Source organism: Adiantum capillus-veneris, chromosome 15 (genome assembly GCF_014529385.1).
Source record: "Adiantum capillus-veneris isolate H3 chromosome 15, ASM1452938v2, whole genome shotgun sequence".
In the NCBI taxonomy this organism is placed as follows: Eukaryota; Viridiplantae; Streptophyta; class Polypodiopsida; order Polypodiales; family Pteridaceae; genus Adiantum; species Adiantum capillus-veneris.
The window spans coordinates 129,740,198-129,757,821 of NC_140945.1; the positions used below are offsets into that span (position 1 = coordinate 129,740,198).

Sequence of the window (17,624 nt, forward strand, 5' to 3'; positions counted from 1 at the left end):
TAGCTTTCATCCGGGTAGCCTTGGCACCAGACCCGCCCATGTACCACATCTTACATCCCCCCATTAGTACAGGATGGAGCTAGATAGCTTGATGCATTCTCATGATTGTACTACCTTGAGCATATAGACATGCATATACCCCTAGAGATAGAGCTCCATCCCTCCTCAGATACTCCACTACCTACATTCAGTTCAGTTTTGTAGCAGTTTTGTTTCATTTGTCTTTTCGATAGACGGATGACATACACACCATGTACATTTGATTTGTCTCATAGGCCGATTTCGGCCTGACATAGACGTTAAAAATCTTTCTCTCTCTCTCTCTCTCTCTCTCTCTCTCTCTCTCTCTCTCAGCTTGATGGCGTGAACTTCTCCTGCCCTGTACTCGCGCTGCCCGTAGGTGGTAACTGGTTGCTGCGTTGAAGCCCCTACTGCTTGTGCGCGCTTCAAATAAGGTGCGTTGACCAGTAGCAGACCAATGATTGTGCATCACGCCCTCACGGTAGAAGCAAAGGTAGGATGGAGGTCATGAGCGCTTCACCAGTTTGCAAGTCCCATACGAAGGCAACCTTCATGCGTACAAACAAGCGGATAACACAAGTGGAAAGGGAGATGAAGGAGTGGAAAGCAGAGATGGAAGGATGGTGGAAGGAGAAGGCAAACCTTCTTCAAATGTTTCTCAACGAAGGCATGCAATGGAAAAAGGAGAAAGAGGACCTGCACGTAGAGATACAAGCACTTAAGGCGGGTTCACAAGCACTCAAAGAAGAGGTCTCAGCCCTCAAGCGAGAGCTTGCTGATAGAGTAAGCAACGAACTAGAGGAAGGTGAATTTCAGCCCTCGGTGATCAAGGAAATCAAGGTCATCAAGGAACATGTACGGATGATTAAAGAGGAAGAGAAACAAAATGGGGCAAAGACGTCTTCGTGGGTGGATGTAATCACGAAGATAGAAGAAGGCGGATGAGGTTGAGAAATGGATAGAAGTCGCTAAGAAAGGGAAAGGGAAAGAAACCACATCTATCCCCACTCCTACAATCATCAACATGACTTTAGAAGAAGAGCAGCGAAGGAAGAGTAGAACTCTGCACATACGAATAACCGGTCTAAAAGACCGAGATGATGTGGAAGGGGAAGTCAAAGAACTCCTCCGCATGATGGGTAGTGAGGCTACTCATACGAAGGCATGGAGGGTAGGGAAGAAGACACAAGGAAATGGGGAGACTTCAAAGGAAAGAGCTCTAATCATGCGCTTCCCATCCATGGAGACAAAGAAGAATGACAGCTCGAGAGAAGGGAAAAGTGACCTACAAGGATGGACAAGTGGTTATTTTGGAGAAGCGTCCCGCATGACCGTGCGAGACTTGTGGGACCACACTCAGAGTGGCTACATGGAATTGTAATGGATCTTTGCGCCTTGATGTAGGGGCCTTTGAGGATAGTTTCATAGGGAGAGACATCATTTTCTACTTTGAGATGCATTAGGCCCCGGGGCAATCCATGCCCCATGTGAGCGAATACAGATGGGAGACAACTTGCAGACAAGAGACTCGATCAGAGCACAGAGGACGAGGTTCAAGAGGAGTGGTAGTCTTATTTAGGGAGGAGCTACAATCTCTAATACATATAGCTCGAAAGGATTAGCATGCTAGGTACATGTGGGTGAGACTGAAGGCAGAGACATGCAGATATCTCTACATCGCTATTTGCTATTTCCCTCCTAGTACGTCAATATATGCATCACCTAGAGGACAATCCCCCTTCTCTATTTTGGATGATGATATATGGGAGTTTTCCAAAGATGGCGACATTATTATCTTGGGGGATTTCAATGCTAGGACTACCCATCACCAAACAATATTTTATGATACCTCAGAGGAGTTGATGCGAGAGCTTGATATTACAGAAATGAGCATGTCTAGATTATCACAGGATGAGGAGCACACTGAGTATGGCAGATACTTGATCGATATGGGGATTGCACATGGATTGGCCATTTTGAATGGCCTACAGAGATTCCATGCAATAGGTGGTGTTACATGCTTTCCACATCGGCATGGCGCTTGTCACGAGGACGTGGCAGTTATTAACCATGTCACAAAGATGTGGCAACTGCTAACCTTGGTTGTTGGTTTCTTTCCAATGGGGTTTATTTTAGTTGTTTTGAGACCCTCTTCTTGAAGTAGCAAACGGTCGGACATTGCATGGCCAATGTGAACGGTAGTTTCACCCGCAGATGGGTAGTGGTCGGCACTGGAATTCGGATGGTAAGAGGATGTCTAGGCTCAGAGCAAGATCATATAGGTCCCCCCGTCGCACTTAGCAAGTTGGTGGATACTAGGAAGTGAACTCAATTAAGGCGTAAAGTCAAGGTGGGACTACCAACAAAAAAGTATCCGATAGTTGGGCCACATTACACTTTTGGATGCGGTCCCAATGAGGATAGATGGTCCCAATGAGGATAGATGGTCAGAAGACCAGTGGGAGCCCAATGGAAGCATCTCCTAAAGTTTAGGGAACTGCTATTTTGGGCCGTGAAATGTGTTCGCGTCATTACCTCAGGTATGACTAGGGGAACATTTTACAACTCTGCCGCGAAGTCAACTGGGCAACTGGTCAGGATATTTTTAAGCGGCGAACTTGAGACGGGAAAATGCTTGTAAATGCGCCAAGTGTCACATTTTCATGAACTTTCCTCCTACAAAAAAATGGGCGCTGATTTTTAAGCTGGGAGAGGCCTTCATTTGAAATTTGTCACAGGTTAAGAGCTATGGAGTGCTTCCTTTCCCTCTCATGTACAGTGTGGTGCTAGGAGTGATGCCTTGCACACTAAACACTGCTCTCTCTCTCCCCTACGTGCAGTTATGTGATGCCCCACAAGAGGGCTCCTCATTTGACTGATGTACAGTTGTGTGGGTTCATGCTTTTGTGCTGAGGCAAGAGCCTCCTTGAGCAGGAACAGGGGTAGCTAGCTGCTACTCCAAAGCAGGCATTGGTGAGGGTCATAACCTCACCATACAGGTGCAAAATCAGCGCTGTGTATGTGCTGTAATTTTACTGTTTTTCAGCCATACGGACGCCAAGACCTTTGGGAATCGTGCCCCACTGGCAGAGGACCGTTAGGGGACTGTTTGGGGCTGAAAACAGGGCAAAAACCAGTAAATACAGCGTGCTGAATTTACCGTTTTTGGGCAGGAATCAGAGGGTATACGCCAGTAGAAGCGAGTTCTAGCAGGGGAATTGGTTTCGCGCAAGTTTAGGGGTTGTTAATTTGCCGAAATTTGGCCAAAACAGGCGGTATCTAGTGGGATAGAGTCAAAGGATTCCCAGGACTCTTCTTTGTACTTTACCCTCCTAAAGAATAAAGAAATACCGAAAGGGGCGCCAATTTTGGGGCCTACAGGTTGTCGGCGTCTGCTCGGAGCATTCTAGCTTCCGAGCCGTGTGTGTTAATTCCCGTTACAGGTCTCCTTTGCAAAGTGCTCTGTGTGTGTGTCTAAAGTAAAGAATTTCGGGTGAAAGCCAACGCCTACCGCCCCACGGGCCGGTTTCAACGCTAGTATAGTGGATTATGTTATGGCTCCGCCAGGACTCGTTCCTTCCTTTCAGGATTTCATGGTGGGAACTAGGCTAGTTGGGGTAGCAGTTGATCATGCTATCTTGTTTTTCACTATCGTTTCAGTTCAATACAGCTCCATTGGGAGAGGCCTCCACACGTACTCGGTATACCTTCATGAGGGAGACGGATCCAATGTACATTGATGAGATATTTAGGAAGCTATGCACTCAATAGCCAGGATGACCACTAGACGAGCTCACCCAGATTCTGACAAAGACGCTTCACGATGCAGCATCGGAGGCGTATCCCCACAGCCAGCCTACACGCAGACGATATGGGAGCATGCCTCAAAACAATTGGTATGATGAGGATTGTAGAGAGACGAGGATCAGATTACAGAGGGAGGTGCTCATGGGTACTACTACACAGACAATCACGGATTATCTTTTGCCACCTAGTGCGACGAAAGAAGAGGGCTTACCTATCTCAACTAGAGTGTGATTTGTATCAGTTGTTTATGAGTCAGGACTCTAGTGAGACATGGAGGCTTTTCAATGAACACTCTCCACCGCAAGCCATCACTTCCACAGAGACATGGAGGGAATATGCTACATCTCTCTATACAGCATTGGGGCAGCCACCTTTGCCTGACCCTTCAGAGGCATGCCTAGAAACATGTACTTTCTTTACCCTTGAGAGGGTAAGGAAAGCCATTGACAAGATGAAGACAGGAAGAGCACATGATCATGATGGTCTTTGTAGCAGAGCACTTTATCCATGCCCGAGATATGCTATCTTCAAGTCGAGAGATCCTATGCTTCTCGGGAATTACCGAACCATCATGGTTGGTCACACTCTGGCTAGGCTATATGCATCAATTCTGGAGCATGAGTTGAGTGGATGGGCAAAGAGAGAGGGCATACGGGCAGCAGGACAGGCAGGGTTCAGGAGAGGCTTCTCAACTCTTGACCAGATTTTGACACTCTGAGCCATTATTGAGGAGGGTAGACACCATGGCTGGAGGATATATTGTAGCTTTGTGGATTTTCGCAAAGCCTTTGATACAATGCCACGAGCCAGATTCATATGCAAATTGCAAGAGATGGGGGTGCCCACAGAGCTGATCTGGGGGATCTTAGCTTTATACAGGACAGTGGTAGGATAGGTACGCACTACTCAAGGCTTGTCCGACATGGTTCACTCCACCATTGAGGGTGAAGCAGGATTGTCCCCTATCTTGGACTCTCTTTGGGGTTTATGTAGATGAGTTTTCAGATTATGTACATGCAGAGGGTGATAGAGGTGCTCAGCTTGCAGGGACATGGATTCCGTTGCTATTATATGCTGATGATATTGTGCTGATCTCAGACTCTCCAGAGGGGATGCAACGTCATTTGGATGCATTGCAGGTATTTGCATGGGACAGTGGATTGTCTGTGAACCTTGGTAAGACCAAGGTAATGGTGTTTTAACACCATGGCGTAGTGGATAAGGAGATCCGCCCCCACTTTTACATATGGTCGAGAGAGAGTGGAGTATGCAAATACATACACTTATCTTGGGGTGGTTTTTAGTGGTCCAATATTTTCCCTGAGGCGTGCAACAGATACGCGATTGACCAGAGCCTATGCAACATTGGAGAGACTTGAGAGGATATGTCCGCAGGTTCAGTTCCACGAACTTCGGACAAAGCTTTGGCTCTTTGACACTTTGGTCACTTCGGCCATACTGTACGGAGTGGAGATATGGGGCCCCTCAGTTGATCATCATAACAGAGCTGGCAGTACTGATGGATGGAGATGTATGGAGAAGTCCTTGGTGTCTATGATTTCCCGGATGATTAGGGCCAAGGCCTCAGTACCACATGACATTACTAGGGCGGAGCTCGCTGCTCTTCCATTGGTACTCACTCGATGAGTTTCATTATTTATGCATAGTACTTGGGCTCTCTCTAGAGACAGCTATGCTTGATTAGCACTAGAGTCTTCACAACAACAGGCATTGTAGGGAGATAGATCATGTTGGTATGCAGAGATGGCATGTTGGTTTCAGTTACATGGCTTTAGTATGGACCGGCTACCTCCATTCCAGTACTCTCTGGATGCACCCTCCATCCCCCTCACTAGGGCAGAGATTACCTGGCTCATCAGATAGGACTTGATTTAGTTGGATACGAAGAGGACATGGATACAACCTACACATGAGCTAGGTACGAAGATGACTTTCTATAGAGAGCATCTTCTCCAACTCACGGAGGATGGTTTTGTGACTAGACGAGGATACATGGACACTCATCTATCCCACGGGATACGATGTGCTATTGGTCAGATACGCACATCCTCACATCAACTAGAGATTGAGACATGTAGATTTAGAGTACCCGCTGAGTCCAAGATTTGTTTAGTGTGCCAGATGGAGCCAGAGACGGGGCTACATTACATATGTCACTGCCCAGTATACTATGAGATACGAGGCCGCTTTCACTGTCTATTCAAAGAGGGTTTTGGGCCACTTTTTAGAGTCATGAGATACCAAGATCAGAGATGCCTGGGATTATGCTTACTGGAGATTTGCAAACACAGAGAGGACCTCTTGAAGAGGGGCACAATGAGAGAGATCCAACAACGGCGAAAGATTACAGATTTCTTTTAGTCACAGATAGAGGAGTCTGAGCAGCCTCAATAGCATAACAACACCAGAGGCATCAGAGGCATACTGCTTGATCGGACGATATAGTTGGGGCGGTCCCGTCGCTCACGGATGAGGGGGTCCTCTCGACATCGATGCAGACTGCGACAGAGGATCCATACCATACTGGCGCGACATAGGAGCCGTCCTGACAGAGTGCCTACCTTGGAGGACATTGAATCTATATAGCCTTTTGGATACTGATGTATATGTATATGATGCCTCGACTGTCAGAGAGCTCCATTGGATCAACTCACCCTTTGTATTCCCCTTGTATTAGCTTTCACCCCACCCGTACCCACTATTTTCTTTTCAGTTCTTTGTACTTTTTGTACCCAGACCTGGTATTAGATTCACCACATGTAACCTTTTGGTCTCGTAGGTCATTTTGGCCTTTTGAAGACGTTAATATTACATTTCATTTCATCTCTCTCTCTCTCTCTCTCTCTCTCCCCCCCCCCCCCCCCCCCCCCCCCCCTCGCGCTCCCCTTGCAGCCTCGCCCCCACCCCCCCCTCTCTCTCTCTCTCTCTCTCTCTCTCTCTCTCTCTCTCTCTCTCTCTCTCTCTCTCTCTTTCTCCGTTGCCTCCTGCCCAGCCTCCCCCCCTCCCCCAGCCCTGTCCCCCTCGCGCTCTCCGTGTAGCCCCCCTCCCTCCCCCCCCCCCCCGGCTACGTACAACAGAAGGCAAAAGACAGCAAATTCGAAATTCAATTTTGTTTGTTTGGTTTTTGTTTGCAAGGACTGCAGAATTTGCAGAAAGCGGGCTTTTCTTGTAATTTGCAGAAATTGCAGAAAATATATGCCATGTATGCTTAATGTGGGAGAACATGTATGCATAATGTGGAAGCACTTGTGAGTGTAGTGTGGTCTCCTTCCGTCGCAAAATTCCTCTCGTTTCTGGCAACGACCAAATATGAGGAAGCAGAATGATAAGCTCGACCCCTTAGAAGATGCAATTCAAAAGTGCAAAGAAGATATGACCGAAACCATTAACAAGATCAATCGCAACCGCTGCACACAAGAGCTTGGAGAGTGGGCAACAAGAAAAATGGGAGAAAGGGGGAAACCTCGAAAGAAAGGGCACTCATTTTTGATCAATCGCAACCGATGCACACAAGAGCTTGGAGAGTGGGCAACAAGAAAAATGGGAGAAAAGGGGAAACCTCGAAAGAAAGGGCACTCATTTTTCGTTTTCCATCCATGGAAGCGAAGGAATTTTTGAAGAAAAGACCAACTCTTAAGAAGACGGGTATCTTTCTCGGGGATGACCTTACCCTCTCACAAATTGCCCATATGTAGGAGGTAATGCCAGAGATTAGAGCGGCAAGGGAAAAAGGTAGGATTGCTTTTTACCAAAATGGAAGAGTGGTAATATTGGAGCGGCGCTCCACATGACAGTGTGAGGTTTATGGGACCACACTCAAACTTGCTACTTGGAATTGTAATGGATCTATGCGCCTTGATGTGGGTGCTTTCGAGGAGAGTTTTATCGGGAGAGACATCATCTTCTACTCTGAGACGCATCAGGCCCCTAGGCAGTCTATGCCTCACATTAGTGGATACAGATGGGGGATAGCCTGTAGATAGAAGACACAATCAGAGCACAAAGTGTGGGGCTCAGGAGGAGTGGCAGTGTTATTCAGGGAGGAGTTGCAACCATTGATACATATAGCCCGCAAGGATGAGCAAGCTAGATACATGTGGGTGAGATTGAGAGCAGAGACATGCAAATATGTTTACATGCAATTTGCTACTTTCCCTTGAGTATGTCAGTATATGTACCACCCAGAGGACAGTCCCCCTTCTCTATTTTGAATGATGACATATGGGAGTTCTCTAGAGATGGTGACATTATCATTCTAGGGGACTTCAATGCTAGGACTGCCCATCATCAGATAGTATTTTATGATACTTCAAAGGAGATGCTGAGAGAGTTGGATGTTGCAGAGACGGGCCTATCCAGACTATCACAGGATAGGGAGCATACTGAGTATGGACGGCACTTGATAGACATGGAGACTACACATGGATTGGCCATCTTGAATGGCCTACAGAGATTTCCCGTTGTGGGAGGTTTCACATGCTTTCCACACAGACATGGAGCCAACACAGTGGATTATCTCATGGCACAGCCGAGCCTCATCTCTAGTATCTAGGATCTCATAGTTGGGCCCAAACCTGTTGGGGTTGCAATGGATCATGCTCTTGTGTCGTTGACTATCTCTTTCCAGTTCAGTGTAGCACACATGCCATGGGTAGCAGGCCCTACTCGCTACACCTTTACGCGGGAAACGGATTCTGTATACATAGACGGGATCTATAGACGCCTATGCATTGAGGAGCCAGGGCGACCTTTGGAGACATGCCCCCTGTGTGACATGGAGCCTGAGATAGAGTTGCACTACACATGCCCCGTCTACTACGAGATACGAGGCCGCTTCCATTGCTTGTTCAGAGAGGGCTTTGGACCACTCTCCAAAGTCATGAGGTACGTGCATCAGAGATTCTTGGGTTTGTTTCTGCTTGAGCTGCGCAGACACAGAGAGAGCCTGATGAGAGGAGAGGCTAGCCAATCTCAAAGACACATCACATACTTATTTAGAACAGACACTAGACACCCGGAGGAGCTACTACCAGAGCAGAGCTTGTCGCCTCACACGAGAGGCACACTGATCGACCGAGCGATTGAGCTGGGGAGATCCAGACGCCCACGACTACGGAGGACTACACAGCATCGACGGAGGCTACATCAGAGGATTTGGACTACTTTGGCCCGACATGCACGACGCCCGGTCAGATTGCTGACCATGGAGGAGATTGATGAGATCTGCCAGCGACCAATGTTGGATCTCTTGTGATTTAGCTATCCCAGCTAGCTGCTTAGTTCACACCTACCAGTTTAGGATTCCATAGTATTTTTCTTTTGTCATTTTGTCATTTCATTTTGTTGCTCTGACTTTGTATCAGATCCACACATTGTAACGTTCTGGTCTCATAGGTCACTTTGGCCTTTTGAAAGCGTTATTATAACATTTCATTTCATTTCATTTCTCTCCCATAGATCACTCCCTTCCTCTCTACTTTGTACTTTTGTCCTTTCCCGAGAGATAGAGGACACACATGTATATTTGATTTGTCTCATAGACCGATTTTGGCCTCTAATAGTTGTAAAAAGATGGCTTTCTATAGAGAGCATCTTCTCCAACTAACAGAGGGTGGATATGTGATCAGACCGGCCTATATGGACACTGATTTGTCCCATGGGACACAATGTGCTATTGGTCAGATGCGCACATCATCGCATCAGTTAGAGATTGAGACTGACAGATTTAGGAGAGTACCAGCAGATGCCAGGATTTGCCAGTTGTGTCATATAGAGCCAGAGAAAGAGCTATATCACATTTGTCATTGTCCGGTATACTATGAGATACGAGGCCGCCTTCATTATCTATTCAGAGAGGCTTTGGACTGTTGGCTAAGAGTCATGAGATATCAGGATCAGAGATGCCTCCGGTTGTTTTTTCTAGAGCTGTGCAGACGCAGGGAGAGTCTCTTGAGGAGACCAGGCAGTGGGAGACATTCATAGAGGGAGATCACTGACTTCTTTAGAGCAGGGACTCGGAAGTCAGACGTGCAAGCTTCACAACAGACTTCAGAGCCCACCTATACCTATATTAGTTGACAGAGTCATTGAGTGCGGGAGAGCTAGACGCCCACGTCTACGAGGGCGACCACGACATTGATGGAAGCTCCATCTGAGGATCAAGACTATTCTAGCACGACATGGGAGACGTCCAGTACGACTATTACAGACACGGACATTGACGATGCTCTTTAGCGACCGATGCGTTACTTTTTCGGACAATGCCCAACGCCGGGCATCCTCGGGCATTGATGATGATGATGATTTTAGTTTTTCTCTTTACTTCATTTTTATTTTGTACCCCATTTCTCTCTGTACGTCAGTTACTGCTTTGTTGCTTGACTTTTTCAGCATTTTGATGCGTATTGTCAGGTATCAAAGACTCACATGGGTGGGACTATGCGTCTGGGAGCAAGGAAAACTTATTTTACAACTGCTGACTGCCTCACTGCAAAGCTGTAAGATGTGTTTGCTAGCAAAAGGCAGATATAATTGTGAAACCTGTCCTGTCTTAACACTTTTGTGTGCTTGAAGTTATAAGCTGGAAGGGCACCATGGTGACGGAAAATCCTATGTGGAGGAACGTCATCGACATAGATATGAAGTGAGTTTTCTTTAATAAACTCAAGCAGGTCCTTGTGATGCTAATTGTATTTCATGGAGTTAAGACTCAGAAGGGGCTGCCATATTATGGTGTTTTGTGAAATGCAGGTTAATCCAGATATGATCGAGAAGCTTGAAGCAGCTGGTCTACACTTTGTTGGGAAAGATGAGACTGGGCGACGCATGGAAATAGTCGAAATTCCTGATCATCCGTACTTCGTCGGGGTCCAGTTCCATCCAGAGTTCAAGTCGAGGCCTGGAAAGCCAACGCCAGTTTTTCTAGGTTGGCTTTTAACCATGAAATTATTTTCTTAGCCTAAGCCTTTTTTAAAGTATGCTTTGTTGTTATCCTTTAAAATTTTTTTTTGGTTTAGCAACAAATAAGGTGATTTAATTTTTCTTCGTTGTCTTGTGTGCCTTGCTTTTGTGTTTTTGTGAGTGTTTTAGCCTGCCTTATAATGCATAGGTTCAGACTTTTCTGACCTTATGAAGGTATATATCTTATACCTTATGAGGTATAAAATTCCTTATACCTTACAAAGGTATACTTGAAATTCCATTTTCCTTTCATAATGCAAATTGTATCTCACTTGGATTTAGTTTTTCTTCTTTGTCCGTTTTCTTGTGCGCCTTGCTTTTGTGTCTTTGTGTGTTTTTAGCCTGTCTTAAAATGCGTAAGTGCAGACTTTTCTAACCTTTCTCCTTTCATAATGCAAATTATCTCACTCAGATATTTGTGTCGGTCAGGGTTTATACTGGCTGCTGCAGGCGGCTTAAGCGCGTACTTGAGTGGGCACAAAACAGGGAAACCTACTTGTCCATGCAATGGGCATCTAACAAGGGACACATTGAAAGGTACCCAGGTGGTTATTTCAAATGGGTCAGTGTGACAACATGGATTGCACGTATCTCGTATTCTCATACCCACGTTTTTGGTGCGAATATCTACACAACGATCGCCTGAATGGCTCGAATATTTCTCTTAAATATTTAAGAGCATCATATTGGCATGCATCTTCAGAGGCTCTACCCCTTTGGTCAATCGGTCTTTCCTGAGCTGTGAAATACCCAGCAGGGGTATGCAGCCAATTTTGCACTGATTGGCATTTAGTCTCTCATTCTATCCATACAAAACCTAGCATGTGCAACTGTCTTTTTCCACTAGACATGATAATGCACCGGACCTGAGCTTGTATGGAGCATGCTCAGATGATGAAGAGAGCGAAGCAAGTTTTGCAGGCGGTGTGCCCATAGGCGTCCCACAGTTTAGAGTTTTTCAGCAGCCTTACCTATATTTGTTTAGGAGAGGTTCTCATCAATATCTGTATAATGTATTATTTTTGGTAAAAAGGGATCTGTATTGATCCTCACAAAACATTGGTCGACTATATTGAAACTTAGTGTCCACTTTGTACTTTGGATGTGAAGGTCAAAAATTCCTTCAAAAGCAGGAGATAGAATATGGCAGTAATGGGAATTTTGTGAGTTTTTCTCAGCATCTAGCTCCCTAAGTGATGCTATTAAATGTTGCTCTCTCATAGCAAAATTACGGCTTGTCTGTGTTTCTTGAAGTTGGGGGTGGAATGTTTGTCAACGTGCTCTTTGATATTTTCAAGGTTTAGGAAGAGCACTAAAAGCAATTATCATGTAGATCTGAAGTTTCACAACTCCACAAATGGATACCAGATGCATTGAAATTTACTAAAAAGATTTTAAATGGGTTAAATCAAGTTTCAAGCAATCAAGTTCTTTATGCATGGTAAGTGTCGAGTGTGAGTTTCCAGCAATGAAAGTGGGGGGAGGGCGGAGGGGGGGGGCAAACATCTCCACACTATGCATTTTATCGGTCAATGCCTTCAAGTAGAAAGGAGGGTGTATGTTGAGGGAATTTGTGCGTGTAGAGCGGAGCATCCTTGAATGTTGTAGAGGTATGTTCTCTCTCTCTCTCTCTCTCTCTCTCTCTCTCTCTCTCTCTCTCTCTCACTCTTAAAGGGGAACTTAAAGAAGAGCTTAAAGGAGAACTTGCAGCTTGCAAAATTATGCCCAAAACGGAAGGGGGAAATCAGCCCTCGATGTTAAAGGAGCTCGAAGATATTAAGGAGCAAGTGAAAATTTTGCTCGAAGGGGAAGAACAAAACTCGAAAGAGGCTTCCTCATGGACGGAGTGCTTTTTTAATACACAGGAGAAAGTTGACGAAGCAAAAAAATGGATTGAAGGTGCAAAGAAAGAAAAGGCCCGGATGCCAGAAGCCGCACAGACTTCTACCATCTTCAATATGACCATTGAGGAGGAACAGAAGAGGAGGACTAGAGCCCTCCATGTGCGTATTACTGGTATCATAGACACCAAAATTGTAGAAGACGAAGGGAAGGAACTCTTGCAGTGCATGGGCATTCCGGAACCTATGCACACAGGTGCTTGGAGAGTAGGAAAGAAGGGAGTGCATGAGAAGGGAAACGTCAAAGAGAGCACTTATTTTGCGTTTCCCGACTTTGGAAACAAGGAGGGAATTCCTAAAGAAGAGACCAGCACTTGGCGAAAATTGGAACATTTATGGGGGATGACCTTACTTTAGCACAAATAGCACATATGCAAGAGTTTATGCCAGAGATCAAGGTAGCAAGGGAGAAGGGAAAAATTGCCTTTTATAGAGGAGGGAAAGTAGTGGTTTTGGAAAAACGCACAGCATGACGGTGCGAGATATATGGGACCACACTCTCTATGGCGGCATGGAATTGTAATGGATCATATAGGCTAGATGTGGGTGCCTTTGAGGATCGCTTCAGAGATAGAGACATTGTCTTTTACTCAGACACATCATAAATCTGGGCAATTGATGCCAAGTGTGACTGGTTATTTATGGGAGACAGCTTGTCGGCCAGACGCTAGATCCCAGCATGGGAGTTGAGGTTCAGGAGGGGTAGCAGTCTTATTCAAGGAGGTTGCAGCCGATTGTCCGGAGAGATGACAAGGCGAGATACATGTGGGTGAGACTCAGAGTTGAGACAGGCAGATTCTTATACATTGCTATATGTTACTTTCCCCCTAGCACATAAGTCTATACCTCACCTAGAGGGCAATCCCCTTTCTCTATACTTGATGATGACATATGGGAGTTCTCTAGAGATGGAGATATCATTCTCTTGGGAGACTTTAATGCCAGGACGGCCAACTCCCAAACGGTATTTTATGATACCTCGGAGGAGATGTTTAGAGAGATGGATATATCGGAGATGGGGCTTGACAAACACTCACAGGATATAGAACACACAGAGTATGGGAGATATCTCATGGAGATGACGACTACACATGGTCTGGCCCTACTTAATGGTCTAGGGATTTTTCCTTCGTCTGGGGGATTCACATGCCTTCCACACAGACATGGGGCCAGTACAGTGGACTATGTCATGACTTCACCGAGCTTCATCTCTCATATTCAGGATCTCAGTCCTGTTGGAGTAGTAGTGGACCATGCTCTCCTGACTTTTTCAGTCTCTTTCCAATATAGGGCCTCTCAGACACCACCATGGAGGATTGCACACACACGGTATACTATTGCACTTGAGACGGATTCAATTTATGTGGAAGAGATTTACAGACGGATGTGGGCAGCCAAGCCTGTATATACAGTGGAGGAGATCACCACTTTATTGACGGAGATCTTGCATGGGGCAGTAGCAGAGGCATACCCACACACTCAACTCGATCAGAGAAGACGTTCTGGGAACATGCCTCAAAATAGTTGGTATGATGAGGAGTGGAGAGAGATGAGAGTTCAAATTCAGAGCGAGCTAGTCATTACATATAGACAGTCTCAGATTGCCCTTCGGCGTTTTGTGCGACGGAAGAAGCCGACCTTTTTAGCCCAGATGGAACGTGATTTGTGTCAGCTCTTTTTGAGTCGAGGTTCAGGTGATGCCTTGCGTCTCTTCCATGAGCACTCACCTCCTCCAGTGATTACCTCTCCCGAGATTTGGGGTCAGTAGGCAGCATCATTATATACAGTACCTGGGCAACCACCATTACCAGACCCTCTAGAGCCATGTCCAGCCACTAGTACCTTCTTTACCAGAGAGATGGTGAAGAACGCCATTGACAGGATGAGGACTAGGAGGGCATATGATCATGATGGTTTGGTGGCAGAGCACTTGATACATGCTAGAGATTTACTGTTAGAGGTTCTTGCGCGGTTGTTTAACCGTGTCATGTGTGAGGGACTACCCGAGTCCTGGAGATTCTCTACTATTATACCTCTCTTCAAGACAGGGGACCCCACGGTGCCAGGGAACTACCGTATTATTATGATAGGGCACACATTGGCACGGTTGTATGCATCCATTCTCGAACAGAAACTGAGTAAATGGGCACAAAATGAGGGAATAAGAGCAGCATGACAGGCTGGATTCATGAGGGGTTTCTGCACTTTGGACCATATTCTTACACTCAGAGCTATTATTGAGGAGGGTCGGGTACATGGGAGACGGATATATTGTTGCTTTGTGGACTTCCGCAAAGCATTTGACACAGTGCCGAGGGCCAGATTGATGCACAGGCTACTGAAGCTGGGAGTATCCACAGAGATCATATGGGGGATCATGGCTTTATATGACTCAATGACTGGCCAGGTACGCACTCTTGAGGGGATTTCTGACATTGTTCATTCCATTATTGGAGTGAAATAGGGGTGTCCTTTGTCCCCTACACTTTTTGGTATGTATGTAGATGAGGTCTCTGACTACATTGACAGAGAGGGTGACAGAGGCGCTCAGCTAGTAGGGACATGGATCCCTTTATTATTATATGCTGATGATATTGTGTTGATATCAGAGTCGCCAGAGGGCATGCAAAGACAGTTGGATGCATTGCACAACTTTGCAGAGGAAAGTGGACTGTTTGTGAACCTTGGTAAAACCAAGGTTATGGTGTTTAACACCACACCACAGTGGGTCATGAGATTGGCACCTACACTCGTACATGGTCAAGACACTGTGGAGTACACAGATGAATATACATACCTGGGGGTGGTATTCACGGGACCGAGGTTTACTATGAGGAGAGCAGTAGAGACTAGACTGTCCAGAGCCTATGCGGCATTGGGAGGGCTAGAGAGGTCGCAGGTTCAGTTTCAAGAACCACGAACAAAGTTATGGCTCTTTGATACTTTGGTTGCTTCAGCTATGCTTTATGGGGTCCAAGTGTGGGGACCATCTGTGAATCATGACAGTTGGAGGAACATGGAGAGACCCTTGGTATTTATAATATCCCGGATGATTAGAGCCAAGGCCTCCGTACCACATGCGATTATTCGAGCGGAGGTAGCCGCCCCTCCTATAGAGATTGAGGCTCTTCCCAGATCAGTGTCCTTTATGCACAGTCTATGGGATACACATAGAGGTAGATATACCAGATTGGCTCTTGAGTCCTCTAGATAGTTAGCGATGCAGGGAGATGCATCATGTTGGTATGCGCAGATGACCTCATGGTTTCAGAGGCATGGTCTCAGCATGGATAGATTGCCTCCCTTTCAATATTCCTTGGATGCACCCTCCCCACCAATCACACTGATGGAGATCACTAGACTGATTCGGCAGGATCTTATACAGTTGGACACCAGAAGGACATGGGTAGAGCCGATGCAAGAGTTGGGCACCAAGATGGCTTTCTACAAAGAGCACCTTCTCCAACTTTTGGGAGATGGGTTTGTGACTCGTCCGAGCTACATGGACACTCATTTGTCTCATGGTGTACAATGTGCTATTGGTCAGATTCTCACATCCTCACACCAGCTGGAGACTGAGACGGGTAGATTCAGAGGGATACCGCCGGAGTGTAGGATATGTCAACTATGCGGTAGAGAGCCAGAGACAGAGCTACACTACATATGCCACTGCACTGTGTATTATGAGATACGAGGGCGTTTCCATTGCTTATTCAGGGAAGGTTTTGGACCCCTAGATAGAGTCATGAGGTATCAGGATCAGAGATGCCTTGAGTTATATCTACTTGAGCTACACCGACATAGAGATAATCTGTTGAGGAGACATGGAGTACGACAGTCGCAGAGGCAGATCACAAACTTCTTTGGATCGAGGGAGCCAAGAGACCAACCACCAGCACAGGGTTGTACCCACATTTATACCAGAGGCACCCTCATTGACAGGGCGACTGAGCTCGAGAGATCGAGACGACCACGACCGAGACACAGGAGCACACTCCATCGACGGAGACTTCGACAGAGGATCAGAGGCATTCTAGCACGACACCCAGATTGTCATTGAGGGCCTACTCTACATTTTCGCATTTCACACTTCATTTTTTACTTTCAGTACTTTTTGTACTTGTACTTTAGACATTGTATTAGATTCACCACTTTGTATCTGATGGTCTCATAGGTCATTTTGGCCTTCTGAAGACATTAATATATCAGTTCATTTCATTTCATTTCTCTCTCTAATCAGAGTAAAAGGGAATGTTGGTGTTTGTCTCTTGAATAACAGGTCCGGAGTTCAATTCTCCTCGTCGGCTTCTCTTGGGATAATTTCCTACGACTTTAGAACTCTCTTCTTCCTCTCAAGATGCCTTGTTTTATTTTGGGCATGCTTCTCTCTAGGAAGAGGAAAACTTCACATTTTCAAAGAAGAGCTATTGGCTATTATGCATATTTTAGGATCATAGGGCCAAGTGTTCCTACTTACGATGTTCCAACTGAAATACACGTTTCATTAAACTATTGCATATAGCATAAAAGTATCATTGATGTTTGTGTGAGACGAGAAAGATGCAAGAGACTCCCCCCATGTTGATGAGAGCTTTCTTAGTACGTGCTTAAAGACCTTTCACTTAAAAAGAGTATGTGATGCATGTATGTTAAAGGCATTGGTTTAAATGAGCGAACACCAGGTTGATTCAATTCAATCCTGGTCTTTCTCCCCCCTAAGGCTCAAATACTGGAAAGAATGCACTAGCTAATCCAACCATTTAATACCATGCGTGATGTTCTTTATTTACAAAAAAATTTGGTGTTTACTTTTCTAAGGGACATACCAGAGTCTTCATTGAACATTTAACATTGGTTGCGACAAGTGTTGCTGAATGATCAAGTGGTTCATGGGTTTTTTGAGTGTGCCTGATT

The 17,624-nt window shown here is 45.8% G+C and overlaps 1 protein-coding gene across 1 annotated transcript in view; it reads left to right on the top strand.

The window, feature by feature from the left end:
- Nucleotides 1–11,986, top strand: part of LOC147441487 (uncharacterized) — a 49,924-nt gene extending 37,938 nt beyond the window's left edge. The window contains exons 19-23 of the mRNA XM_086483123.1: nucleotides 10,261–10,346; nucleotides 10,423–10,492; nucleotides 10,600–10,774; nucleotides 11,239–11,346; nucleotides 11,487–11,986. Coding sequence (XP_086339249.1) covers nucleotides 10,261–10,346; nucleotides 10,423–10,492; nucleotides 10,600–10,774; nucleotides 11,239–11,346; nucleotides 11,487–11,554 — 507 coding nt within the window. The 3' untranslated portion in view covers nucleotides 11,555–11,986. The remainder of the gene's footprint in view (nucleotides 1–10,260; nucleotides 10,347–10,422; nucleotides 10,493–10,599; nucleotides 10,775–11,238; nucleotides 11,347–11,486) is intronic.
- The last annotated feature ends 5,638 nt before the right edge of the window (nucleotides 11,987–17,624 follow it).